A 27978-nucleotide genomic window follows, 5' to 3' on the forward strand; every position below is an offset into this window, starting at 1 on the left:
TTTAGAATGCAGAGATAAAATCATTTAGAAGGGAAGTTTGCTGGCTGTTACTGCTAAATATAGTTACTGGCAAGGTAGTAGGCATCTAACGAGCTCATATGCACACTGATGGGACGAGATGTCTGGCTGAATGTGTAGCATCGCCATACGCCGTGACTAGGTGAATCTTCCTCACGTGGAAATATTCAACCTCCTTATAGTGGCAAATTCAGGATAATGGAATTGTCACCTTCACTAATCGGCAAACAAGCGAACAAAGAAACCAGTCAAGCAGTTTTGTGCGCGATACAGTAAGAGCACCTAATCTTCTGGCATGATTGTATGCATTATATAAGGCTGCTGACTGACTTATATCATGTGTAGGTGCGTTGAAATCTCATGAGTAGAACAGTTTTCTGTCACTCCGAAATCTATTTTTGCAGTACCTTTATGCTTGCCCCTTGGCCAGCTTGCAGTGTGTTGTATACGAGAATTTCTCCGCATGATGTGTGACAATAATGATTTATGCAAGCTACCCCGGTAGTTGAAACGTCACTGCACTGGGAAGTCTCCATCTTTTGTGCCAGCATAGACCGTAATGCTAGATGACTCCGTAGTGGACCAGTCACGGGTCCTGAATGACACATCTGGTGTGCCCGAGTATGTGCTGGGTAATTGGCGCGTGGTTGGATATTTCTGGCTGGTGAAGTCTTCATTTGTTGTGCCTGGATAGTGGGCACTGCCAGGTGCCTCCTCCGTTTTGAAAGTGTCACGGATACTCAGGGGCACACCTGTTGTGCTCGAGCATGTGATGCCTGATTGGTGACTGGTTCGCTAATTCTGCATAGCGAAATCTCCCTCTGTTGTGCCTGGGTAGCGGATCGTGGTAGTGTCATGGGTCCTGAATGGCACAACTGTTGTCCCCGAGTAGATGCTGCCTGATTCACCAGTTGGATATTTCTGCGTGAATAAGCTTCCCTCTGCTGTGCCTGTATAGCGGGTGCTTCTAGGTGAATCCGTTCTGGAAGGGTCACGGGTGTTGAAGCGCACACCTGTTGTCCCAGGGTATGTGCTGACTGATTGACCAGATGAAAATTGGTGCTTGGGTAAGCCTCCCTCTGTAGTGCCTTGATAGCTGGTGTTGCTAGGTGCCTCCGTTGTGGGAATGTCATGGGTGTTGAAGCGCATGCCTGTTGTCCCCGGGTATGTGCTGCCCGATTCACCAGTTGAATATTTCTGCGTGGATAAACTTCCCTTTGCTGTGTCTGTATAGCGGGTGCTGCTAGGTGAATCCGTCGCGGAAGTGTCACGGGTCTTGAAGCGCACTTCTGTTGTCCCCGGGTATGTGCTGCCTGATTGACCAGTTGAAAATTGGTGCTTGGGTAAGCCTCCCTCTGTTGTGGCTTGATAGCGGGTGTTGCTAGGTGCCTCCATTGTCGAAGTGCCACGTGTCCTGGAGGGCTCACCTGTTATCCTCAAGTAGGTGCTGCTTGATTCACGTGTTGGATATGTCTGCGTGGATAAACTTGCATCTGCTGTGTCTGTATAGTGGGTGCGGCTAGGTGAATTCGTCGTGGAGGTGTCACGGGTGTTGAAGCGCATATGTGTTGACACCAGGTATGTGCTGCTTGATTCACCAGTTGGATATTCCTTTGTGGATAAGCCTCCCTCTGTTGTGCCTGGATAGTGGGTGCTGCTACGTGCCACCGTTGTTAAAGTGTCACGGGTCGTGGAGGGCACACCCGTTGTCCCCGAGTGGGTGGTGCCTGATTCACGAGTTGAATAATGTTGCGTGGATAAGCCTCCCTCTGTTGTTCCTGGATAACGGGTGCTGCTAGGTGCCTCCCTTGTAGAAATGTGACGATTCCTCAAGGGCACATCTATTGTGCTCGAGTAGGTGCTGCCTGATTCATGAGTTGGGTATATCTGCGTGTGTGAGCTTGCCTCTGCTGTTCCTGTATAGTGGGTGCTGCTAGGTGAATGCGTTGCGGAAGTGTCACGGGTCTTGAAGCGCACTTCTGTTGTCCCCGGGTATTTGCTGCCTGATTGATCAGTTGAATATTGGTGCTTGGGTAAGCCTCCCTCTGTTGTGCCTTGATAGCGGGTGTTGCTAGGTGCCTCCGTTGTCGAAGTGCCACGGGTCCTGGAGGGCTCACCTGTTATCCTATAGTAGGTGTTGCTTGATTCACGTGTTGGATATTTCTGCGTGGATAAACTTGCATCAGCTGGGTCTGTATAGTGGGCGCGGCTAGGTGAATTCGTCGTGGAGGTGTCACGGGTGTTGAAGCGCATACGTGTTGACCCCGGGTATGTGCTGCTTGATTCACCAGTTGGATATTCCTTTGTGGATAAGCCTCCCTCTGTTGTGCCTGGATAGTGGGTGCTGCTACGTGCCAGCGTTGTTAAAGGGTCACGGGTCGTGAATGGCACACCTGTTGTCCCCGAGTGGGTGTTGCCTGATTCACGAGTTGGATAATCCTGCGTGGATAAGCCTCCCTCTATTGTGCCTGGATAGCGGGTGCTGCTAGGTGCCTCCTTTGTATAAATGTGACGATTCCTGAAGGGCACACCTGTTGTACCCGAATAGGTGCTGCCTGATTCACGAGTTGAGTATTTCTGCGTGTATAAGCTTGCCTCTGCTGTTCCTGTATAGTGAGTGCTGCTAGGTGAATCCATTGCGGAAGTGTCACGGGTCTTAAAGCTCACACCTGTTGTCCCCGGATATGTGCTGCCTGATCTACCAGTTTGATATTTCTGCGTGGATAAGCCTCCCTCTGTTGTACCTGGATAGGGCGTGCTACTACGTGCGTCCGTTGCGGAAGTCTCACTGGTTCTGAAGGGCATACCTGTTGTCCCGGAGTATTTGCTGCCTGATTTAGGAGTAGTCGAATATTTGTGCTTAGATAAGCCTCCTTCTGTTGTGCCTGGATATCGGGTGCTGCTAAGTGCCTCTGTTGTTGAAGTGTCACGGTTCCTGAAGGCCAGATTTGTTGTCGCCGAGTATGTGATGTGTGAGTCACGAGTGGTTCGATATTTCTTGGAGGTGAAGCTCTCCTTTGTTGTGCCGGGAGAGCGAGCCTTGCTAGGGGCCTCACTAGTGTAAATATCACTAGTCTTAAATGGCGCACGTGTTCCCAGCGAATGTGCATTGCCTGGTTTGCGATTGGCACTGGTTAATTCTTCATATTCTTCGATGGTCACACATCTTCCTTTATGGCACATCCCCATTTTTCTTCTCTTGAGCTGTAATTGAAAAGTGTCTTCATTATCCATCTTTATAGCACCATTTTTTCATCATTGGAAGTTTTTAGAGAAAAAGATTGCAGAAAAAGCAATATCTTCGCATGGAAATCCTCACCAAGTATTGTTATTACGAATGCATACTTACTCCACAGAGCTCGCCTCTCTTGTTGCTGGAATGCGTTAAGCTGTCTTAAACTTTGTTCAGACAGTCTGCTAAAGTATTTCATTGAGATCTTTGTTCCTACGAATCCTACGAAGGATTCTACGAATTGAATTCTTGTTTGACATATAAACTGTTATCTAATGGAAATTATTTTTTCTTAGCACCTCTGCTGGTGAGGGATAAAAGTTATTTCCCAAAAAGGTACTAGGTCACTTCAGAATGCATTCACTTTTAATGGAACCAATGTGGTCAGATTTTTAAGGGCACAAATAATTCCTAGTCCTTGAAGGAAATCAGCAATAACAAAATTGCCAGTATCTGCCAAATGAATCATGGCGATGGATTCTTATTGGGCATGGTAATGCAGGAAGCATGAACAAATTTTGTGTCGCATACAGAGCGTTAACATTTATTATTTTACAATATCGCCTCTGGCTGCTCGACAGTCTCAGCATAGATAGGATGACGGGGAAGTCCACAGTCCTATACTTTAAATATCCACGACGCTGTGCAACGCACAGCGTTATGCTGTGGAGCCTCACGAATACAGGAAATATGCTCATCTGCATCATCGTCCTCATCATCATCTTCATCCCATATTTATGTACACTACACCACCAGGACGAAAGGTTGTCCCAGCCAACTCCAGGTAACCCTGTCTTGCGCTGCATGAATCCATATTCCGTCTGAATATTTCCTAATTTCGTCCCCCCACCTAATTTTCTGCCATCCCCGACTGCGCTTACATTCCCTTGGTTGCCATTCTGTAACCCTACTGGCCGACCGGTTATTTACCCTCTGGTATACATGGCCAACCCAGCTCTACTTTTTCTCCTAATGTCAACTACGATATCGGCTATCCCCGTTTGCTCTCTAATCCGCACTCCGCTCTTCCTGAATGTTAACTTTAGGCCCAACATTTTCGTTGCAACAGCATACCAAGGCAGGAAATGTATTGGCACTTAAATATGGCTTTGCACAATGTAAATATCGCAATGTAAAGATGTGTACTATGATGTTAATTTCTTTTACGTATCCCACAAAAAATTGCAGGTAATATCGATTAGTACTGAACTGGTTGATAAGGCATACAATTGATGAAATTCAATACGTACATAATAAGAAAACGAGAGCAATAAGACATTTCAATGCATAACAAAACAACACAATAGCGTCATACTAATTACATGGAATAATCAGAAAATAATCTAAAAAATGTAATAATTCTTGCTTTATACAGATCTATCAAGAAATAGATTATTTACTCTGTCTTTTAATCTGCTGGTTTGCCGGGAATAATAGAAATTTTGCCTTCTTTGTAGACTTCTCAATGTATTTTGGGCTTCCAGCGACAGATATACAGAAAAAAACAAGTGGAAGGAGGTAGATGGAAATTCAAGACGATGAGAAAAACGAGAACAAGGTAAAAGGGGAGGCAACATTTCGACAAGAGGACCTGTAATTTTCAAGGCAACATATGCTTTCCTCAGCACAGTACATATAGGTAGAGATCTTCTAAAGTGGAGAGCGGGTAAGAGACGTGGGTGAGAAAATGACCAAGGGTCAGTTAGCACCCAGGGTGTACAATTGCAAAGAAAGTTGTGCAATTCAACGTCGGGGGAGGAATGGGAGCTAGCGCCATGTGTCAGCCGGTTGACGGGTCACTGTAGGTTTCTTTTATTTTATGGAAGGGGCCTGGGCGACGGGGGGGGGGATTATCCGATCCACTGAAGGTCAGTACACTTTCGTCTCTCTGCAAGAGAGAATAAAAGAAGTGGAAGAAAATGATGCCCATGGGAAAAAAATAAGATGGAATAAACATATAGATAAACGAACAAAAGAAAAGGAAGAAAGAAAAACGAAACATTAAGCCACCTAGCGAAATATAACTAAGTGATGTTGTCTACAGCACGAAATTTAGGATCGTAATAGATTCTAAAGGTCTTTTAAAACGTTTATGCATATTGGCTGAAATGTTTTGGAACTCAAGCATGTTTGATTCTCTGTGTTTTCTATCTCGCGCGTAGCGGAAATTTGACTGTAGGATGTAGAGTTTAGGTTCATCAAATTTATGATCTGGTTGGTTGAAATGGTCGGCAATGGTTTCGGGAAGCTCTTTAGTTGTGTCCGCACGTTCCCCGCATAATTTGATGTTCATTTATTGTCCCGTTTCACCGGTATATTGTTTCTTACAGAAGAAGCTTTCAGACATGTAGGTAACATCGGAACTATTGCAAGTAAAGCTACTTGCACTTCGTGAGTAAACTATTTCCCGTGCTTTTAATTTTATTGACTTTGACGGCACCTGCGGGTTTTTCACCTGGGGCGTCAACATGGATTTATTACGAAGGCTGTTGCCTGACTTTTGCAAGCATGTACATGTCGTGTTGAACTCACCATTGACGCCAGAGCCTTTCCACGGCGACAGATTTGAAGACGCAGAGGACTGGCTGGAACGCTTTGAGCGTATCGCGGAGTTCAATGTATGGAACCGAGAGCGCAAAATACGAAACGTTTACTTCACATTAGAGCACAGTGCACAAACGTGGCTTGTAAATCACCAAGCCACATTTGTGTCATCGGATGTTGTCCGAGGGGAGTTTCTTGCAACTTATCCGAGTACAGACCGTAGGGAGCGGGCCGAATCTGCCTGCAAGCAAGAAACCAGCAGAACAATGAAAGCTTGGCCATGTATGTAGGAGACATGTCTTGCTAATTCCGCCGAGCTGATCCGAACATGAGCGAGGATAAGAAGTTTCTCCATCTAATGCGGGGTGTGAAATAGGAGCTATACGCATGGTTTGTTCGGAGCCCGCCGCACACCGTCGCTGAGTGTCGTTCTGAGGCGACAACCGTCTAAAGCACGTTGCAACAGCGATCAAGGATGTACAACCGGAAAGTAATCATCACCTCTGTAGATGCTGTTCCAGCCGTCTTCGGAAACAGCGCGGAGGTCGTACTGGAGCTCGTGCGAGAAGAACTTCAGAGGCTGCGGCTTTACCAGAACATCCCACCGTACTCTACGCTGGCATACGTGGTACGCGAAGAAGAAATACAGGATTTCCCGCACCCGCAGCTCACTACTGCACCAGCAGAGCGTCTCATATGCCGACGTGCTGCGGCAGACTCCCGGGCGTGCTGATGTCACAGTTACTACCTCTGTGAACAGCTAGATGCCTCCAAATACACTGCCGCCCGAGAGAAGATTTAAGAAGGCTGATATATGGGGCACTCCTGACCGAATACCTCTTTGCTACCACTGTGGGCACCTCTACAGAACGTGACACTATCGCCAGGCAGGACTTCGTGGTTTTCTGGTGAGCGCACCTTGCCCTCGTAAGTGTGAGCATCCTTTCGAAATCCAACAGTACCTGTCTACTCGTGAAAGCTCACCATGCACCCCTCTGCAACACCGACCTCAATCAACAGCTGCGTTGAGGTATCGGTGACCGAGCCCCCGTCCGTCATCAAGCTCCCCAAGACGCCCTTCACACAGTCCGCGTAGGGAAAACTAAAGTCAGCGACCTCAGGAGGTGAGGAGGCTACCGACGCGAAAAGAGAACCTCCATCGATGACTCGGAACGACGATGAGGGACTCGGAAACCAGTGGCGTAAGAGGGACGTTGCTTGCGATTTACATGTGTTTGTTGACTGTTACGAAGTGAATGCGTTAGTAGATACAGGTGCAGGTTACTCAGTAATAATTAGCGAGCTTGCCAGGACACTGAAGAAAGTGCTTACTTCTTCGAAAGGACCACAAGTTCCCACCGCAGGAGGCGGCTAGGGCGCGTCACTGTCACATTGTATCATCTTTTGTCATTGAGTCATATTGCACTTTACTTTATTTTTCCACGAGCACAATTTTCTGCCGCTTCTTTTATTCTCGCTTGCAGAGAGACGATAGGTCACTAGCCTCCAGCGGAGCAGATTAGCCCCCTGCCGCCTCACGTCGTGCAGCCTCTTCCACGAAATAAAGGAACCTGCAGTGACACGTCTACCGGCTGACACACGGCGCTACCTCGCTTTCCTCCACCCACTTGTTTTCAGTGCTACACCCTCGCCGCGAACACACCCTCGGTCGTTGCTTCGTCCAGCTGCCTTAGCCTCTCTCCCCTTAGAGGAACCCTACCTATATATACTGTGCCCGTGAAAGCATATGTCGCTTTAAAAAAGACAGGTTCACTTGTCGAAACGTTGGTCCCCGCTTTTACCTTCTTGACGTTGGATTCCGCAACATTTTGACGAGACACACAGAAGAGAAACACACACCACAGAGCGCTACTTGCAACTATCGTTTTATTCTCCTGTCAAGTGAATAAATGCAGGAAGATAGAAGGAGGGGGAGGAGGGGGTAGCGACAAAAACAAATAAACAAAAACTTTTTTACAAGTATGGCCATCCACCAGTGCCAAGTCTGCTTTGTCATGTGATCATTTCTGCTGCACTCGACGTCGCAAAAAAGGAACAGGATACGAAATTTCAGATTAGCGCGTGAGGAAATCTATTTCCTCTGCGCTAAGGGAGACAGATGGCATGCTCACGCACATATTTCACAAGCGCGCCATCTCAGCGGCTTCGATTATCTCTCGTGTCATTTGGCTGCCATTTTGCTCACAATTTTGCATTCCTTAAAGAATGGCGGACATCCGCAATATCTACAACGTATCCCAAGGTGTCCGGTGTCTGCTTTTGAAACATTACAATCATGCTCCTTTCATCTTTCGTTCAAACATTGTCCAGCCTGACCGGTGTACTTTCTGCCGCACTGAAGTGGAATAGAATATACCACTCTCTTGGACATCGGAGAAACTGACGATGTTTGGGAAGTATGTACGTGAACATAACATTAGTCTCCCTTAGTGCAAACGAAATAGATTTCCTCACGCGCTAATGTGAAATTTTGTATCCCGTTCCTTCTTTGCGCTGTCGAGTGCAGCAGAAATGATCACATGACAAAGCCGGCATGGCACTGGTAGAGGGTCATGTTTGTAAAAATGTTTTTGTTTATTTGTTCTTGTCGCTACCCCCCCCCCCCCCCCCCCGAGAGTATCTTGCCGTATTTATATTCCATTGACAAGAGAATAAAATGATCGTTGCAAGTAGCGCTCTGTGGTGTGTGTTTCTCTTCTGTGTCTCTTGTCAAAACGTTGCGCAATACAACTTCTAATATGCTATACCAACATGCCCAGTATTCAACCTTCGGTTTTATCTTTTTCTCGTTTTGCTCTGTGACAGATAGCGGCACTCGAAACTTCCCTGACTATTACGATACTCCCTATTACTTATAGAGCCACGCTTTAGGGGTGTTTTTATTTCATGAGGTAGGGGCTTGCATGGACCCCCGTTCTCGTTCGGCACGTTGCAAACGAAGCGAAGTATGGTGCCACTGAATCGCTGATCGGGAAATCGCGAGAGAGCGCGCATGGGTGACGCGTAGGCGCAATTCATAGCAGTCGCCACCAACCGCCCTCCGCTTATATGTAGTTTCGTCTGACGTACTCGCCGCAGCCATCAATGAAAAGACAATGCGCGCTAGTCTGGCGTCATTCCCTAGCCATCGTCGCCACATAGCAATACCACGCTTTCCTCCCACGCTTTCGTCGTACCCTCCTCCTCGACCTTCCGGCTTAGGCTTCCATTGTAGCCTCCACCTCCACTTTCTTTCTCGCTCTCTCTTAGCTTTTCAACTCCCAATGCGTTCCGGGTTCGCTCTTTCATCCTTCGGTCTGCTCGTTCGTTCGGTTACGCCAACGCTCAACAAAAGAGGGGGCTCTGAAGAATTGTGCTCTAAATAAGACTGGGGAACAAGGTCATGCAAGCTATCACTGTAAAAGAGGTCAAACAAAATCCATAAATGCGACAAAAGGGGGAGAGGAGGTGGGGACAGGCGATCACATAGGCGACAAGTCGCAGCGTGAAATCCCCCGTTTCGTTCGTCAGGATACAACAATAGCAGAATAAAAGGCGCTCCGCTGTGAACTTTGTATCGTAAAGTAAACGACGGCAGAAAAACATGAAGCTCCTCATCTTGCTAAAGAGAGACTAGGAGGGTGTCGCGCACAGTATCACACAGTATCACGAGCACACAGTATCACGAAGCTAAACTTCAAGAGGCCGCTGGCAGCGGAAAAGCTGCAAGGTCAATTAACAGGCGACGACCATTATCAAATTCCCTATGCTGCAAAAGAACTACGGTAGCATTAGTTCGCGGTAAAGGACTTTAAACGCGACTTCATTCGTGCGTGGTAGAATGGAGTTTTCATAACAGTTCCTGTTCATCATAAAATGTTCGTTGAATTGCCGATAATGAAAAACAATATGACGAAATCAATCTTGACGAAGTAACTGTACGCTGGGACATCACAGTTTGACAGAACCCGGCACAGCCTAGAGTGTTACATCTCCATCATTGATAAAAATAAGAGACGGTATATTTGTATACTCTTTGAAGTTTTTTTTTGTTAGAGACTATCCCATTCATTTTATGCGATGCTCTTTGTTTTTAATGAAACCCTGCAACAAATGAGTAATTGGATTGTTATTACAGGGAAATTTCCTGGCGTCTCCGTACACAGCACATAGCAAGTTTCGCGATATGCTGGCAGAAATCCGAAACTACGTAAATGCTCTAATACATTTTGATTATGCATCGTGCTATGGAATATTTATTGGTAAAACTGAATCCCTGTGGTGATACCTTAGTACTCAGACCTTTTCCGACTTTCGTTAAAATATATTCATCACACTATCCAATGCCCTGATTGTGGATAAAATCTGTGTAACGCTCATCACGCGGCATCCTAAGTGCGGCTATGCGTCGAGGCGGCAAGTATGAAACGAAACGGTGGGTCTAATTTTGCTTTGTAACAGTCTTCAAAGACCGAAATATATAACGTGTATTACATCTACGTTCCCCACAAGGAGAATGTCTCAAAATTGAATATAATTTATAGAGACTTCGCACAAAATGCAAGCCAAAAAGATAATATATACCTTGCATGACATTCCGTCAGGAACCCGGAATTCCTTGTAAAGGGAACAGACATCATTTTTATTTGGCTTGAAACGTCGGCCCTGCAAAAAAATGACAGATGCAGTTGTATAGATATTTCTTACTTTGGTTTCACAGGGAAGATATACAATATACGTATACAAAACAAACAGAGGGCGAAGAAACAACACGCCGTCTTGCCAAATCCAGCGTGCGCTTCAAGGCCGGCGGCAGTGAAACAAACGAATTTGTATGGATCTTGAAACTATATGGCGTTTTCAAAATTTGCCTCAAGCGCGACCTACAGGTGCGCTGCGAGCACCGCTCACATTACGCACCTTTGTCATACGCCAAGCTTCTAGGAAGCTTACCTTTAGTGCACCGCAGAAATAAGCAAAACAATCTAAGAGAGCCACTGTAATGGGTACTGCACCATCTCAGGGAAATTGAGTTGAGAAAAGTAGCAAAACCAAATATAAGTTTTCGATACCTGTGTTAAATTGAGGTGATTTTTGGAGATCATCCGTTAACATATTCAATTAAAATCACAGGTCTCATTAATATTTCTTGCTCAAGGAAATTAGGAAGGTGTTTTCGTGCACGTGTAAATATTTCCTACTGTTTTAGAAGTAACAAAACAACTAAGGCATGGATCACTACCACGGACGTGAGCTCGGGGCAGTGGTCTCGGAGGAAATATGCGCTTTGTTTGCTTATAGATGCTCCGATCAGAATGTTTGGCGTTTTGTTTGTGTAGACACTTCCCTTGATTTATCATAAAATGTCCTCACGAATTTACCTGCCAGGTTGTCCCAGCCTGTTGCTGCTGCAATGACGACTGTTGCTACTGGAATGACGGCCACTCTAAAATATATGATCCCTAAGAAGTACGCACACTCATTTACAATTTCATTGATTATCATAGGCTTTAGTGCTCACTGTGATACCACAATGCAGTTAGGCGCTTCTAAGACAAAGTAAAGTGTTGGGGGCGAGGGGTTACGGAGTCGCCATCTGTCGGAAGCGCCTCTCTTGCGTAGTAGAAAGAACCACGCGGCGCGCTGCTCATAGGTTTCGCTTATGGCGCTCAAAAAAAAACATTGGCAGTGGCGTAGCTCGGCTACGCCATGATATACGTAGCGAAAGGTAAGGCATAGCATGGTTAGCCTTGGTTAATCTTTATTGCAAGTCCGGGTTAGTCTGGTTGTCTAGCTATGTTGCGACGTTTAGCCACTCGTTCGGCGCCCTGTTCGTCTGTTCCCTGGGCGATTCGTTTCCTCTTCATCTTGTTCAGATGTCGATTCCAGGCCTCCTCTTGCTTATCAGAATTGTCGCCGTCCATACTGCCGCATCAACTGTGTTTGTGGCGCACGCGAGCTCTCCTTTTCAATCCTCCAACATGTTATCATGCATGCGACGCAGCTGGCGAAGCGAGCGGAGGCGAAAGCCACGAAGAGTAACGCGTTGTGACGTCATGTGCCTCCTCGGAGCAAGGCCACGGCAAAATTGCAAGTTCGTGGCCAGTAAATCTTTCGCTTTAGAACCACGCGGCAGCCCTCCTGAACATTTATGTAGGTACTTTCAAAACGAGGGAAGTTTCTGACTGTCGATATAATAATCTAGGGCAAACTAAAAGCACAAACTCGTTTACACACAATCTCTTTACCGAATACGTAGATTGAACGCCACTGTCCGCGGTCGCCGAGATGATGTCTCCCGAACCGGTTTCTCGTGTGAAATGTAGGCAAACGTTGAGAGTAAACCATGTGAAATATGTTCTTATAGACAGGCTGTCTGTATAACCAAACGGGGCATAACAGAATGAAGCCTCAATGCAGCGATCGCACGGGTTCTGCGCGTCTGCATGCATGTCCGCGCACAATATTTTGCTTTCGCTGTGAGCACGTTAGCACCATGCCGTGAGCTTTAGGCCACAGCATATGAGCACCTGGCAGGATACTAGCAACCATTGTTTTGTGGATGCTATCAGAACTGTTCAAAAATAATTTTGGTATAGAGACTTCGACGCCTACGGTGACTGTGATGTTCTGTCGCGATGATTCAATCTTTTTTGTCTTCACACAGATAAAGATAAAGATAAGATAAAGATAAAGAAACACAGATAAAGTCAGAGCTGCGGATTCGCCGCTCCAGCTGCTTTTTGGCCAAGTAGCGTAGACCATTCGGGCATCCCGCGACTTGACAATGAAGTTGAATTCTCTGCTGCTTGCAGTTTGTGCGAGTTTCGGGAGCAAGCAAAACTATCGTAGCGCCACGCGACGATGAAACTACTGAAACGCGACTGCGTGGGCGTTGTAGAGTCGAGCGAAAACGAAATCTTTCGACCGCTCGCGTCGTTGTCAAGGGAATTTCAGTGAGTTCTTTGTTCTAAAGTGAAATATAATTGGACAAGTAGCATTTTATTTCGTCTTTTAATGCAATACAAGGACGTTTCTTGCAGCGAGTGGTTGAGTACTAGCGACAAAATTTAACTCAGGAGTGCTTTAGTAATCGGGCAAGTGCTTGAAATTTCCCGAGGGGTCTCTAATCATGTCCTGCATTTACCTCAGTTCCTCGAGTATTAAGGCTCTCTATGTGATAATAGTTTCGCCTTAGAGTTTCTCGAACTCTAATCTATCACCTTAGCTTGACTTAATATTTGCCTCTAGTGTCCCTTTAAGAGCGCAAGAAGAAGTGGTGAACCTGGAGAAGCTCTCTGGAGACATTGCTAAGCAAACAGGAGCGTACGATACTCTGCTATCCAAAAGTATCAACTACATAATTTGCTTCGAGAAGTCATAATGAAGACATTTATAGCGGCGAGGTCACGTTGGGATTTCTTATCTCCTCCAGAATATAGGCGTAGCCTGCTCAAGTGCTTTAGAGCTTCACTAAGCTTCTCATGTGCTCTCTCAGCACGTCCTCAAACACCACTGGTCAGCCTCAGCACATATATTCGGAGCTGTCATCGTCACAACTCTAACTGCTGATCCACAGCTTATGCTCTTATAAAAGCAGCCTTCAGTCTCATCGAATGCTTCCACAAACGTAACGGCATTTGAAGGAACTAGGTGGTGTGCTGGAATGAGAATATTTGCAGGCATAAGATGGTGCCAGCTATTATAGGTAGGGCTTTATGGAGATCTGTGGGCGAGAATGTCGCCCTACAGTAACTCTATTGAGACATGGTAACGTTGATTTCAGAAAATACGTTCGTAAATCCATAAAATTTGGAATGATGCAAAAGTTAGGTGACTTCCTCGAGATTATTTAACCATGATAACATATCTTTTTGAAGGATTCAAGATAGCAAATAGACAGGCAAGCATAAAAATTGGGCTAATTTTCTTGTCAACCGACGTACTAAGACGACTGACCCTAATGACTAACTTGAAGGCCATTATTGAAAAAGTTCATACATAATTCTACGAATGCAAATAACTGATGCCACTGATTGTTTTATCCTAATTAATTCCAGGTTATACAATTATGGAAACAGAAACCTGTACTGCGGAAGAGCACAAGTTGTACTTCCTTAGCAGATGCGTATGAGTGACGTGAATGCTTGCGCCTCACTTTCGCACGACAAATATGTGAGCACCCGTATCGAGACACGATCTCGCATAACCTTCACTTCATGAATTCGCATGGTCGCCTCGTTAGGACGCAGCGGCTAATTTGATCGCACCTGTAGAAGAGCGCCGATGGTCTCGCCCATGGTCACAATTTGCGCACTGTACCCACCGTGATGTTGTACGGATAGCGTACAAAAAAAAAGAAGGCCGGCACGAAACGTGTTCGCGCCTACCAGCTCACTGATACAGCTATACGCGTAGTGCGCGCCAATGGACGCGCCGATGGTGGCGGCCTTGCGCAGAACACACGGGAGAGGAGCCAGCCGCGCGCCGTAGTTCGTTGTGTCGTCCATAGTGCTTCTCTGTCTTATTCACGTTTTCAAAGCAAAACAGGCAACACCCTTCGCATGTGTGGGGTGACCAAAGCTTCAAGGAATGTAGAAGAATTGTCGCAGGGTGGGGTGCTCAAATGCTGGCGAAAACGTGTCCGCGGTACGGTTCTAATCATTCCCCGCAAAGCCTCATCAGCGGGAGCAACGGTAGCAATGGATCGCCGCTTCGCGGGAAATGCCTTGTCATCCTTTTTTTTTTTTGTCGCATCGGCGTTTTTTTTCCACTCGATCATAGCTAGACGCGTAATCGACGAAGTTCGTCTGGAGTGCAGCATGCGGTTTAAAGGCTTTCGCTAAAGTTCAGAATGCTGTTTGCCGCTTATATTGTTTTCCGCTTCTTTACCGCGTTGGGCTAGCTAGGCAGCACGACTGCATGGGCGCATTGTGTTGTATGTGACAGCTACTGAAGCTTGCAAGAACTGAAATGGATGGTTTTATGTGGCCCGGTAAATCCTCGCACCAGCCGTCGCGCACATCATGTTTTTAGATCTATTTTATGCGTGGCTTCGCGCATGCTAAACTGTTGCCAGTTGCTTCATGCATACCTCTTGTTGATTCTTTTGAGCTGCGACGTCTTCACCATGCCTCGTTTGTAAAGGGTATGAAATCACGCTGTCCCTTATTGGTATGATACCAAACAAGTGCTTCTTTAACAGCTTTATTCCTTTCTCCTGAGGGCGTCTTGGATGTTGTTTTTTTGGGGGGGGTTAATGTGTTTAGAAAGTAGGTAGTTCAGGGGGTGAGAATTGCTAATAGAGTCTGCGTATGGTATTTCTGTTCCATTTTTCGCTGAAAAGTTCGCGTCACGTTTGGGAAGTCATCACACCTCGATACTGTCTGAGCAGACTTAACACACAAAGTGATTTGTTTGTTTCACAACGTAGTCCCTTCTTGCATGTGAATTTTGTGCTCAACTCAATTCTTTCTTATTATGCTTATGCCACAGAGGACTAAACCCGGCCCTTGCCGACAGCACTTATCTACTTAGACTGGCGTTGCTCAGCCTTTAGATATATTATGTGGTACCTCTCTCTGGTAACATTTAAAAAAAAGTACTGAAAAGTTAGTCGGGCTTTAGCTGTGCACGTTTCCAAGCAGCTCCCTTGGGGAATTTAATGTTGCAAAACCCGCAGCAGGAACGGCATTTCATTAGCGTATGCAGCAGCATGGCATCGGCAGTACAGAGCTAACACGCGCTTTTATTAACCCGTGCGTTTGGTGACTTCGTTGACTAGTGTACGCGTTTCCATCATTAAATTCGCAATTACTCTTCTTGAAGCGACTTTGACTGCACTTATTCGGCGATGTCACATGTATCCATTGGCAGAAACATCACAGCGGCATATGAAGACATCGCACCGTGCGGATTTGTTTGATATAAGTCTGCACTAACGACGGGCGCTTATTATTGAGGTACAGAAGCAGCATTGCGGCAAAAGTAGAATTAAGAAAAAAACTATCGAGACATCGCATTATTCAACAAAAGAAACAATCGGCTAGTTAACATGAGCGCTCAACTTCATGTAAATGGGGTTCATCGCGTTTGCCTGCGGGACGCACCTGGCACGTATGCGGACCATGTTTTCCTAAACACAGGTAACATCCTGTTCATACCCACTCCCACAGAGGTCAGCGTCTTCCCTACAGCTGTCGCCGCAGAAGAAGCAGTGTGGCACCCGAACAAAGGAGAAATCGCAGCCGCGAACTTCAGCTATCCTTGCTACAAAGGGTTCTCGTCTGCTACTGTTCCCGCGCGTACTGATGGAAACGCCCGCTAGGTGGCTATCAGTGGTGCCTCCATAGGCGGTGCATTAGGCGTATAGACCACAACGAAGTGGCAGCAAGCCGGCACCCACGCAAGCAAGCGAACCTGTGATAATAAACAAGCAGCGGCAGATAATGCTTTATAGTTAGAATGAGTTCGGCGCAGCACGATTTACGCCTCTACTCCCTCTCGAATGAAAGAATGACCAGAAGTACCGCTTCCTAGAAAAGCTGGCGTGCAAAAGAGCGGGAAGGCGGAAGCTGTTTCGTCAGCTCTTTCGTTGCTGTATGGCCTTTGCGTTGGATGATGCATTGTATTTGTTGCCTTTGTTCGGGTGCCGTGCTCTGCGACATAATTTTAAACGTGCGATTGGTTTTGTGCGCGGTGTATACAGAGATGTGGCCCGTGCGTTGTGAGTTAACCATGCTCCACTTCTAAGGAAAGCGCTGGCACACGATGGCAGCAGTGGCAAGCAGTGGAAATGTGCCCTGTGTCGACGGTCGGCCATAGCAAATATCACTAGTAGTCAATTCAAATGGCGGGTTCGGATTCGCCGGCGAACTTTGCGCCGGATCACTCCGCTACGGCGGAGGGCAAAAGAATGAAATCTGCTATGAAACACAGGCACTCCCGCCAGAGCAAGTGGCAGGGGGCACCAGGGTATATCGGCTTCCCAAAGCGCCTAGCATTCCTCACGTTTTTCGTCGTTTTCGGCCTTTTAGAATTGAACTCTCGTGCGTGTTGTGTTTAGAGGTTTCGTGTTTCTTCTTAGCCTCCTTCGCTCCTATGGAAGTCACACGACATGTAAGTCTGTTTCTATCGTCCGCCATGATTGTATGTCGGAAACATCGCGGACGCAGCGAGGCCCGCGATCAGTTCCGTGGGAACACATCGAGACAGCCTGAAGTACATTCGGAACTGCATTCTAAGAACAAACGGTAGATGCTACTAACATGTGAAATTCTGAAAAGGAGCCGTTGTTACCGGTTCATCCGAATAATGGCACACCACGTCGTGCACGAAACGCGCAACTTTCGGCCTCTTGGTTCATTACCGAAACATGATGTCGAAAGCTTCCTTCAATACGCTTTCTTCCGTAGCTTCGTGTCTTGAGTCCCCGTTCGCAGATTCGGAACTTGAGCTAGATTAATCATAGCTCCCCGCTAGTAATAAAAGCGTAAGTTGACAATGCGAAACACCCCTAATTGCTGGCGAAAGATTGCGATTCGCCTTCACGTGCACGCGCGCCATAGCGGTACATTGGCTCTAGGTGGCCTTATATCAAAGTACATCCGGTCGACCACGCCAGTTTTCGCGGAGAGCGCCTCTGCATGGAGTGGATCTAGCGGCGGAGCTGTTGCCCATTCGCCAATGAAAGATACGAAAGGCACTCTCAACCGACGAATGGCGTATATTGGCTGCGCAAGGAGCAGACAAGCTGCTACCGGAAATGCTCTGAATCTGCCATTGGAAATCACCATAACGTAAGCGCAAAAGCAGTTGCGCTCGTAGAACGCCTGCATAGTTCCGCATTCTTTCTGATGTTGGACTTTCAGTAATATGGTGTTCTTTCGAGTTCAGCGCGGCTTTCGGAGCGGTCGTTCCTACTTCAGCACCGTTGTGCTGGGGATAGTGAGTGGGAAAGCGTGAAGTGTAATCTTGCTTCTTTCTTTCCCCTCTGCCCTGATAAATCCATTTTAATGATTGGTATTAACAAAGAAACGTTTCTTGAACAACATAAATAAACGAATAAGAGATTTGGTAGTGTCCTTCACGATTACGCTAATTTCCATATTAAAACCTTGGGTTTCCCATTAGCCCGTATTTCAATTTAAGTAGACAACTGCTTATGAAGGCGGCAGTGGACGATATGAAAAAGCGCCCGTGTCCCTTGCATTCGAGCCACGTTGAAAAACGCCTGGTTTTTCGCCCATCACGGCGTGGCTCATAATCAAACCTTTGTTTGTTTTGTCACGTAAAATCCCTAAGTTCAAGTTTACAACTGCTCAAACTGCCATAAGCTAGTTAATTCGTATGTTCTGCGTATGTACCATTTGGTCTCAGGAGTTTTTAACAATTTGGGAACAATATGAATATATCAATTGCTAAGCTTTATGTCTCGAAGATGTGTCTGAGAAGGCTGGAGGTTTAGATTGAGAAGTTTGCAGTTAGTCACCTAAAGGTTTGCTTATGCTTTGCCAGCAGGAGTTTCAATGTGTAAAAACAGCGTATGTGTGTGAAGTATTGGAGAGAGAGCGAGAGAAAGATGAAGAGGAAAGGCACGTTAGTTAACCAGATATTAGTCTGCAGTTTGCTACCCTATACTAGGGTTGCGAGATAGGGATTAGAAAGAGGACAGGGAGAAAAGTGTTGGAAGCGAGTGATGTGGTACAGGGATATATATGTGCGGGTTTTTGTGCGCGTGTGTTTGTCAGCACGCATGTGCGTGTATGTTTGCGTGTGTCTGTGTGAGTGTGAGAGAGCCCTCGCTCCCCGTAAAGGCAGGACTTCTGTCACGTGACCTGCTAAGCTACATTTCGAAATTTGGTGAACGTGGTTTTAAATAATGAATTTGAGACCCCAAAGAGATGTGACGTTACGTTAACGCATTCCTGTCGAATTTACCCCTGAGCTGCCACTTAATTCTTTTTTACACACTGGTGCTGTTTGGCCAGAATTGGCAACAAAACACCATTATGAATCAAATTTGTTTGATTCGCACCATTGTAACCAGCATAGCAATGCAACTCATTAGTGTGAATGAGTACAGATTTGCAATGTGGTACTAAGATTAGTCATGACATTCAACTTACCTTGATAACATTGTGATAGCGTTTCATTATCTAGAATTCAAAGTGCAATTTCTTGCAGGTCATCAAGATGGCACCAGAAGTCTAAACATTTGCGCTCAGATGCCCAACCTTCGCGCTCTCCATCAGAAAGCCATCAGGGGCAAGCCACTTAAGTTTGCCTTCAGACACGTGGTTAATTTTATGTTCAACGCAGGTGTGAGGACAAGATTTTAAGTATATATAGGCATGCAGTTTAATATAATGAGGCAAGTTTCATTTTAAGAGTGCGGGCCTCCTTTGGTGGCCTTACTTTGATATTATGTGCATCTGTGCAGTTTTGTATGTTTCCGACGGTAATGCGCATGCTGCAAATATGAATGCTGATCAGAAGTATAGACTTGCAATTTGCTGATGACCTTTCATAATCAGTATTTTCTTTTGTAAAAGGATATTCACAGATTGAGGAATTTCAGCAACATATTTTCTTTTGTGCATTCAGTGCTAATATCACATGACCGTCCTCCTACCAATTTATTTGCGGGAAAACAATACTTGTTTATGCACTGAATTGACCTTCTTGCTCATTGCATCAAACCCTTGGACTTGTTTTGAAAACACTGTACAAATCACAACGTACCTGATTTCAATCTAAGCTGCGAGGCAACCCAAGAATTTTCAAGAAACCTTGACCGCTCATGGCAGTTAAAAACTTTTTTACAGCACATCATGCGCATATTTCCTTTACTGTGCTGCTCATGAAAATCGCAAATATGCTTGATTTAACACAGATTTGCAGCAAATAGCAGGCGTTTCAATGTCTCTAAGCACAACCTTTCGTCTTTTGCATCGTCAAAATCTGTGTACTGCTTCTCCTGGGACAAGTTTTGTGAAATCGAGTGTTTCATAATCTTTAACCTACATGAAGTATTGTTTGGGGTTAGACAGTTTTCAGGCAAATTGAACGTGTTGGACCTACCCATTACAGGACAAGATAAAAAAAGATATGCAGGAGCCCTTTCCTCAAGGTGGGAAAAGAAACAAACATTGAAAAAATAAACATTTAAGACAGTGAGAGACAGTGACCTTGACTCATTGAGTGGGGCGGGTAGCCGATTTGCAGCCATTGTGAATTGTGCATGGGTTGGCAACACATAATGAGAAATGGTTGTGGCACTGACGTCTAGTGAACCGGTCAGCACTTATATAAAATCCCCCGCAGTGAGGGGAAAATATCTAAAATATGTTGTGGGTTAAAGAGGATGGTTTTAGGAGACAGAAGAAAATTTCAGGCTCTAGCTAAATAGCGGTAGTATGAAGGACCATGTAAATAGCGCGAGACCAACATCAACTGAATAGCAAGGGCGTCACTGTTTAGAGTATGAAAAAGAAATTAGGAGCACGAGGAAGTACTGTAAATTTAAATTAGGGAATGCCACTTGTCAATGTATTGCCAAGCTAGTACGTCGAATCAACGGAGGTGTACAATGGAGGTAACGTCGTGTGCTAAATTGTCCAGGGAAATATGCCGAAACGCCGATTCTCACTGAATCAATAATGAAGTACACAGTAATAAATAAAATATTTCAAGTGTACAGAAATGACTCTTATAGATTATATTCGAGCAATGGAGATTGTCGGGCTAGATGCAACTATTGCAGTGCAGATGAGAATGCAGGTGAGGGTTTCTTCATTTTCATTTGTTGCGCACTCTCTCTCTACAACAGTGTTTTTCGTCGCTTAGTATATAAACATATCGTTAAAAAGAACAATTCTCTCGAATCTTGTCTATAGCAGTCTTATTGTGCCTTTTCATATGATGACTTCAGATGCAGTACTTCTAAAGCGTAATGCATATGTATAATGTAGCTTTTTTAATGTAAGCTTTACAGTTAGGTCACTTCCATGTTCCTGGAGAAATGAAAATTTTTGACAGATATCGTTGCTAGTGCATTAACGTTTTATGCTCTTACTTTTCTATGATAAAAAACCAAAGAAAATTTTCTGTTCACTTTTTCTTCTGTGTATGGCACTTTTTATTCACAATGACTCAGTGGTGTATTCATTAAAACTAGTAAGGCCCCCTACTTTTTATTAGTCAGGCCCAGTTACCAAAGCTGTGCGTTGTGTTCGCTCACATTAATTGAGATTGTTGTTTCCAGAATCTTGTTTCCTTATAAAACTTCCCGCAGTGTACAAGATTATAATAAATGGTACAGAGTGCATTCTCGTGATTCCGTTGTTATTTCGGTGCGCAGGAAGCAAGATTACAGCACAGCCATGCGCTTACTTTATTGGTCAAGATGCTCAGACAATGGAGTCCCTGTTCGTCGTGGTTAACCGTGAACCATATTCTTGCTATTATAAAAGTTAAAGGTGATTTGCTGCATAAATTATGTTGCGAATGCTGAAAAGCAAACACTTTGTTCGAAATTTAATCAAGTTATATGCACTGTTTACTATATATTTTTGCTGTTGATGCAATAATTTCTTGCTGGAGACTATTAGGCGCGATGTTTAATTTGCACTTATGCATGATTGCATCTGTTTAAAGAATATGACGCACACAATTGAAGCTTCATTCAGTACTCAGTTTATAGCTGGTTTATTACATATTACGTTCCCATTTATTCACTCACATGCTACAAGCCGTAATCTTGTATTGGCGCACCTAGTGCAAGTAATTCAGAAACTGGGAATGTATCCTAAATTATTTCATCCATCGTGTGCCTCCAGAAGAAAGCATTCTTGAAAAATGGCTTGTTCTTATAAAGCCCTTACTAATCATACACTTTGCCCCTAAACATTGGTAAACATGGAATATAGGAGCTTTTCTTTTGCAGTAGGAAAAGCACCAATTTGCAAGCGATCTAATTTGTAAGTAACTATGCGGTGTCTTCGCAGTAAAAAAAAATTACGAAAGCGGAATTGTAATTGAAAAGTTTGTTATACAGCCATTTTAGCCCAGAGAACTCTCCTACACACATATGAAAAAAAATGATTTAGGTACAAAAAAAATTCTTGATATTTTCGTGCTCCAATCTTGAACATTAAAAATTCATAACGATGTTCCTGGCTCAAACCTTATTTAAAGCAGGTTCATGTCTGGAAAATATTGTTTACGTCTATAAGAAGTTCTGGGCAGTCAAGCTTCAAACACTGGCTTTTCAAATGAACTTTCCACAATGCATTGCCATGACAATGGTGCAAAAAACACCAGTTGTGTATCTTGTCGTATGCTGATTCTGCACTTTGTATATTTTTGTAATTGATATTTACAGTATACCGCTTTGTTGAAGGCCATCAAAGCTTGAATTTTTGTTCTTGCTATTTAATACTGAAAATTGATTTCTTTATGTGGCAAAGCACTTCAAGGCAAACCCGCGCTCTGTCAGTGTTACCATATAGTTACTCCTTTTATAAAGCACAAATTTTATCAGTTCTTATATTTAACATAGTTGTGTAGGAAATTAAAATTTATTGTACTTACAAATTCCTTTGGTGAATCGGCATGTTTTTGTTATTATTACTTATGTCTCGTACCCTGTATTCTAGCATGGAATAAGTGTTTACATTTTGATTAAAAATAAAGTAGCTTGATATAAAGTAGAAAAATAAATTATTATACGGATGTGGAAATTGTGATCACCATTGCATGTACATGCTCAGACGCATAGAATTCACTAGGTTGTCCTTGTGCAGTGAAGACGGGTTTCGTCGTATGCACCCTGAATTACTAACGTTTATTGTGATATAAACGCGTAAATGTTGTGCATGCCCATCGAAGCTGCAAACTCGGCTATCGGATGCCAGGTTTGCTAGCCAAACAAGTACTACGCGCGGATCGCTCTACACCGTCGTAATTCAAGGCTTGTACAACCGCACCTGACTTCCGTGCACTCTCTAGAAATAAAAGGGTGTGCACCTCTCCATCACCGATGAATATGGATAGTAATGTAGACTAGCACCCTAAGACCATAAGTTTGTTTTTGCATGGCACCCTTTCTTTAGGGTGCTATAATAGCACCCCATCTGTAGGGTGTACGTAACAGCATCCTACCGGTGTCCGTTTGACGACAAACTGACTTACACTCTTAAGGATGTTAAAAGATTTAGCGTGTGGATAGTATGACAACTGGCAAAAAGTCGGCCACCTTCAGCGGTGACTTTCGCAAAGTTCATCCAGAAGTATACTCGAACGGTAGTCCGGAAACAAATAAAAATTACATAGCTGGAAGCTAATGCAATGTGGTTTTAGCGCCCCTCTTACAGTTGCGACGCGGAAGTTTGAGATAGTTTTCTCTCAGCCTTTACAGGATGATGAGTGTACAGTCATCACTGGGACCCTTACGATCAAAGAACATGGGCAACCTATTGATCATCAGCCTTTATTGAAACACCTGGCCTTGATAGACTTGGAAGTGAAGTTTGGAAAGCTTTCAAAGGAACTATAAGTGCCATGCTATTGGCTATTTTAATTACAAGTCTAGATGTGGGCGCCCTCCCTATTCTCTCTGCCAGTGCCACAGTGGATTAATACGAAAAAGTTGTGAGAAAGAAAAACTCAGTTCTATTGAAATCTACAAAAAATCTGATTTTTAAACGTTGATTATAAAATGTGTGGTATACTTTTATTTCATACATCAATTTAGCGATGACATTTCTCATTGGTTTCCATCACACCTGCGGATATAGGTGCCGAACCATTCACATCAACATGCATATCACCTGTACCCTTCTTCAATACTGTTACGGTTCCACTGAGTAACTTGTGGTGCTGCTGGTCAACTATGTTAAAGTTTTTGATCATTTCAGTCCTTGGTTTTTATTTTATTTTCTGGAACACGCTAATATTGCCTCGGTTGTGCATCACGGTGCTAGGTATTGCTACACACTGTGTTCTACTAGCTTATAGTTGTGGTTGATCATGTCTCTGAACCCATTTTTTTGCTCTTCACTAAAAAATTGCTGCCGAAGACCTCGCTATGCTTCACACTTTACCTTAAACCGCTACATTTAAGCTCATTTCAGTAGAGTTGCATCCATGGCGTCAGCATACGGGGTAATGAGGTAAAGTGCCAGATTACACAAATTATCTAGAGTTCTTCTGCACGGACAAGCCGAGTATTCCAAGGGTCGTATATACAATCAAGAAATTTGGCTGCAGATCAGGATTACAGATGAGTCTCCTTAAAAAGCTTAAGCTTATGATTTGGCCTATGGTATTACAGGCCAGAACAGTTCGCAGGCGTTAAGGGGACTTATGGTCCGTCAATGTATCTTAGCGCGCCGCTAGATGGATACCAATTAGGAGCGGACTATTGGAAACAATTTGTTAAGGCCCTGCAAAGTTACGCTCAGGCATTCGTTTGACGTCGGCTTTCCATTATCCGAAGAGCTGAACTCTGCACTAGGTTTTGGGCAAAGAATATTTGCTGTGTACTGAAAGTTATTCATTGTGCCGGGCTTTACACCGAACGTTTTCTGCGAATTTTTTTTTAAACTTTCATATGATCTTCAGCTTTTGAGCCGATGAGGCGCGACAAAATTTTTATGCCAGTTCGTGTAGGCGGGCATGGCTGAACAAATTTTTAAGTGCAGGGAATAATTTATTGTTCTTCCTTTTTTCGCGACACTTGGTATCATATATTCTCGTCAGTCATGCTGGTCACACATGGTAATGCCTCACCTGACAATCTTGCAGAAATTTTTCGTACCATGTATGGATGTGAAGGTTCATCTATGAGATTCACTTTGCGGTTTGTTTCTACACAGTTCAGTTTTTCGCTAAATAGTTGCGCTCGGTGTAGCAAGAAAGAGATTTGGGGCGCGAGCTTTATCGGCTTCCCTTTTAGCGAACACCACCCATTCACTGACCAGACCACTATGAACTAAAATAGGTTCGTGAAGTGTATAGACCCCCTTGCTGCAAAGCATTATTTTATTAACTTCATGCTTCATAGTGTAATGTTACCCGTAATACCTTGCAAAATAGAAGGGTATGTATGTATCTCCTGCTAACTATCGTCATTGCGATGTTCTCGAGTAAACTGAACAATATTTTATTAGCTGCAAAGACCGCGTTCTATTTTAATATCTGTTCCAACGGACTCCATACAAACACTCTGAAATAAACCCTGAAACTTTGCGATAGCTGCTGGCGACTTTAGATGATAATGCAGCGTTTGAAACGTGTTTTTTTTTTCTCTTGGGAATGCAGTTTGTGGAAGGCGCAAATGACAGCCGGCCACACCAATCTGACTACACCCAGAAGGCTTCATTTTGTTGAGATGGCTGTGCACTTAAAGCATGTTTATGATGAAATTGATATTCAACTACACTGGTACCAAATCTCAGAGATGTGCATATCCTTACGATCCTTCTAAAGTGGGACCTCCATTTTCACCTAAGTTGTCAACTGTGCTTCTAATTGTGCGTCTTCTGTAGGTGACAGTCACTGCGCTACCATTCTTTCACTATGCACAATTGAATGAATGTTTTATAGTGTAAAAATTACTGTTACTATTACTCGTTACTGTAATAAACACCATGAAAGAACAAAATGTCACGGTGGCTTTGAGGTACCGTCTATGCAAGGCACTCTGCTTTCCAGGGTTCTGTGCCCCATCAGAAGTTTTTTTTCTTTGAGCGGAAGATTTTTGCTCTCGTATTTTTTTCCGGTAATGACTTTGCAGTGGCGAATGTTTTCGCGACTTTGATATAATAAGGGCAAGCAATAGCGAGCAACGCTCAGCCACGGCCGCTTGACAGCGAGGTATAATGCACAGCCTGGTGAGACGTATAACTACTTTTATTGCGTTATTCCTACAATACTTTTAATGTAGTGTTCTAACGTCTGATCTGTAGCACATGCTAGAACGGTGCAATGAACTTATTTAAACGCGTGGGCCGACGGTTCCGTGTGAGGGGCAGTCCGGTCGCAGTGATGATGCACTGACCCTGTTATCTTGGCTTTTCACACGTAAGTGACTGAAAGGCATTCAGCAGATCGGGACAACTTCCGCATACAAAAACAGACCTACGGCCAAGATTGTTTGCACTCTGGAGTAGTGATAAGCACTAAAAATGGAAGCAAAGTAATAACAATAAAATATGGGAATACCTCAAGTTTAACTGCTAGCACAGCTACGTAATAATTATTTGTTTTCTCGTTCTTTCTTATAATTTTCTTGCTGCCTTTCGCGTCTTTATCTCGCCCTCTTCATTTTTATCACCCCGTTTCCCGAGTACGCTGTTATCTCACCAGTCGCCTTGCGCCAAGACGCACGCTGTCATCACCTTGCCGTCGTCGGCCTCTTCTGTGGGCTGGAAGGCGAGGATGGAATGCCAATAATACGTCAGCGTTCAAATGCGGAGAAAAAAAAGACATGTTATTCAGAAACGAATTCCTGTGTTTCCGAAAGTTATTCCATCAAAGCACAAGAAAGGCTACCCTAATAATAGGCGGTGAAATTAGCTTTTAGTAATTCGCGCATAACCAAGCAAATTTTTTTGCTGAATTATTAGGGCAAATTTATCCTTGAGAAATTGAACCATAACAACATACGATAAAAAACAACGTCCTTACATAATAATTTAGCCGTTCCTTCTTGGGTGCAACCTGCGTGAGCCTGTACCGTACGTGGCCAAGCAATTAAAAAAATCATTCTACATTTCTTATACCATGTATCACATGTTACAAATATGGCAGCATGTGGCACCTTTCTGTTGTATGTTGTTTTGTCTTCCCTGTTACAGTACTGCGCGTAATTAGTGAAGATGAACAAATTATCAATTTTTCTCAGCAGCATAACTAGCAGAATTTTGGCTCGAAAGGCTCGAAGCCGATATAAAAGCACCGTTCGCAGAATAGCACGACAATTATTTCGAAGGTACTGAGAGTATCAAAATTTCACTCAAGGTTATAAAACTTTATTGGTGGCCTTGCCATTGCGAAATAATGGCATTTGCGCTACAGTAAGCATTTCAAAAGAAAACCAGCCCTCGTTTAACAGGTACTTAACTGGGTATAGTAGTTTCTTTGGTAAATATGTGCCCTTTCAAGTAATTGTCATAAAGCGATCCCTCTGCTGCAATAGGTGAGGAGATTTTTTATAAATCAGAATGCCATAAATACATGCGGTATGTAATCTTGTCACAATTCAGTCAAAATGCTACAATCCCGCAAGAAAGATAGTTTGGCCACATTTGTCGTCAGCCCATCGCAAAGCATATGGCTCCATCCGCCTTCGCGAAACATTTCACGTGCTAAAACAAATGGCGGCTATTCAATTTCCTGTGCTATCCTTTTGTAAAAAGCTATAGTCAAGGATGGCCTGCACTTTCTCTTAGGAATGAATTTAAATAAATACAAATACGATGTACTAAAACCATACTGCAATCAGTCGATTCTGCTGATTTAATGCTGTTTCCAATATCAACTGCTCGAAGCTTAATATTCCACATATTAGGTGCGTCTTCCTCAGACATGAAAAAATGTTGCGACCGTTTTCGCAATTTTCATTCTTCGGAACATTCTTTTCTACCGAGAATATATTCCTTTGCAATGCACAATTCTCTGCCTCAGTGAATCATGCGTAAAGTGGCGCAATTGTCTCGTTGCACTTGAGGAGACCTTCATTACAAACCCCAACGAATCCCTCATTTCAGTAAAACTGCCGTTGCCCGATGGTTAGAACACCTACCTAGAAGCCAATGCTCACAAGCACATTTTATGCAGAGTTAGTTTTGGATGACGGACCAATCGAACAACCGAAAGAAGCCAATACCTGAAACAACCATATGTATCATTTTAATGGGAATATAGCCATCAAAAACATTATACCGGGGCCTCGGTGCGTACATTGTCATACTTGCTTCTCACACTGTCACGTTGTACGCCTTCTTCACAAGCTTCTTCCTTTCTCAAGAATGGTAGTGTACAGGAATGGTACAGCCTAATACACGGCCAAATAAGAAAAATAGTGCACTTACCCAATGACGAACTTAATGAAACAAATAGTACAACAGTAAAGAGCACGAGCACCAATGCGGCCCGCATTGCCAGTCAGTTAGCTTCAA

General features: G+C 44.2%; 1 protein-coding gene across 1 annotated transcript; it reads right to left on the reverse strand.

Moving 5' to 3' along the window:
* Positions 1 to 3: 3 nt before the first annotated feature.
* Positions 4 to 27978, reverse strand: LOC142574241 (uncharacterized). The gene is made up of 4 exons (XM_075683379.1): positions 27892 to 27978; positions 26162 to 26223; positions 10379 to 10459; positions 4 to 3222 (listed from the first exon to the last, which is right to left on the reverse strand). The coding sequence occupies exons 1-4, from the start codon at positions 27956 to 27958 to the stop codon at positions 814 to 816; spliced, it is 2619 nt and encodes an 872-aa protein (XP_075539494.1). The 5' UTR covers positions 27959 to 27978; the 3' UTR covers positions 4 to 813.

This window comes from Dermacentor variabilis, chromosome 3 (assembly GCF_050947875.1).
Source record: "Dermacentor variabilis isolate Ectoservices chromosome 3, ASM5094787v1, whole genome shotgun sequence".
NCBI lineage: Eukaryota > Metazoa > Arthropoda > Arachnida > Ixodida > Ixodidae > Dermacentor > Dermacentor variabilis.

Coding starts and splice junctions, on each gene's coding strand:
- LOC142574241 (XM_075683379.1), bottom strand. CDS start 27,958: ATGCGGGCCGCATTGGTGCTCGTGCTCTTTACTGTTGTACTATTTGTT. Junction 26,224..27,891: donor TTCATTAAGTTCGTCATTGG/GTAAGTGCACTA, acceptor CTCGCCTTCCAG/CCCACAGAAGAGGCCGACGA. Junction 3,223..10,378: donor CTGACGGAATGTCATGCAAG/GTATATATTATC, acceptor TTTCAATTACAG/CTCAAGAGAAGAAAAATGGG.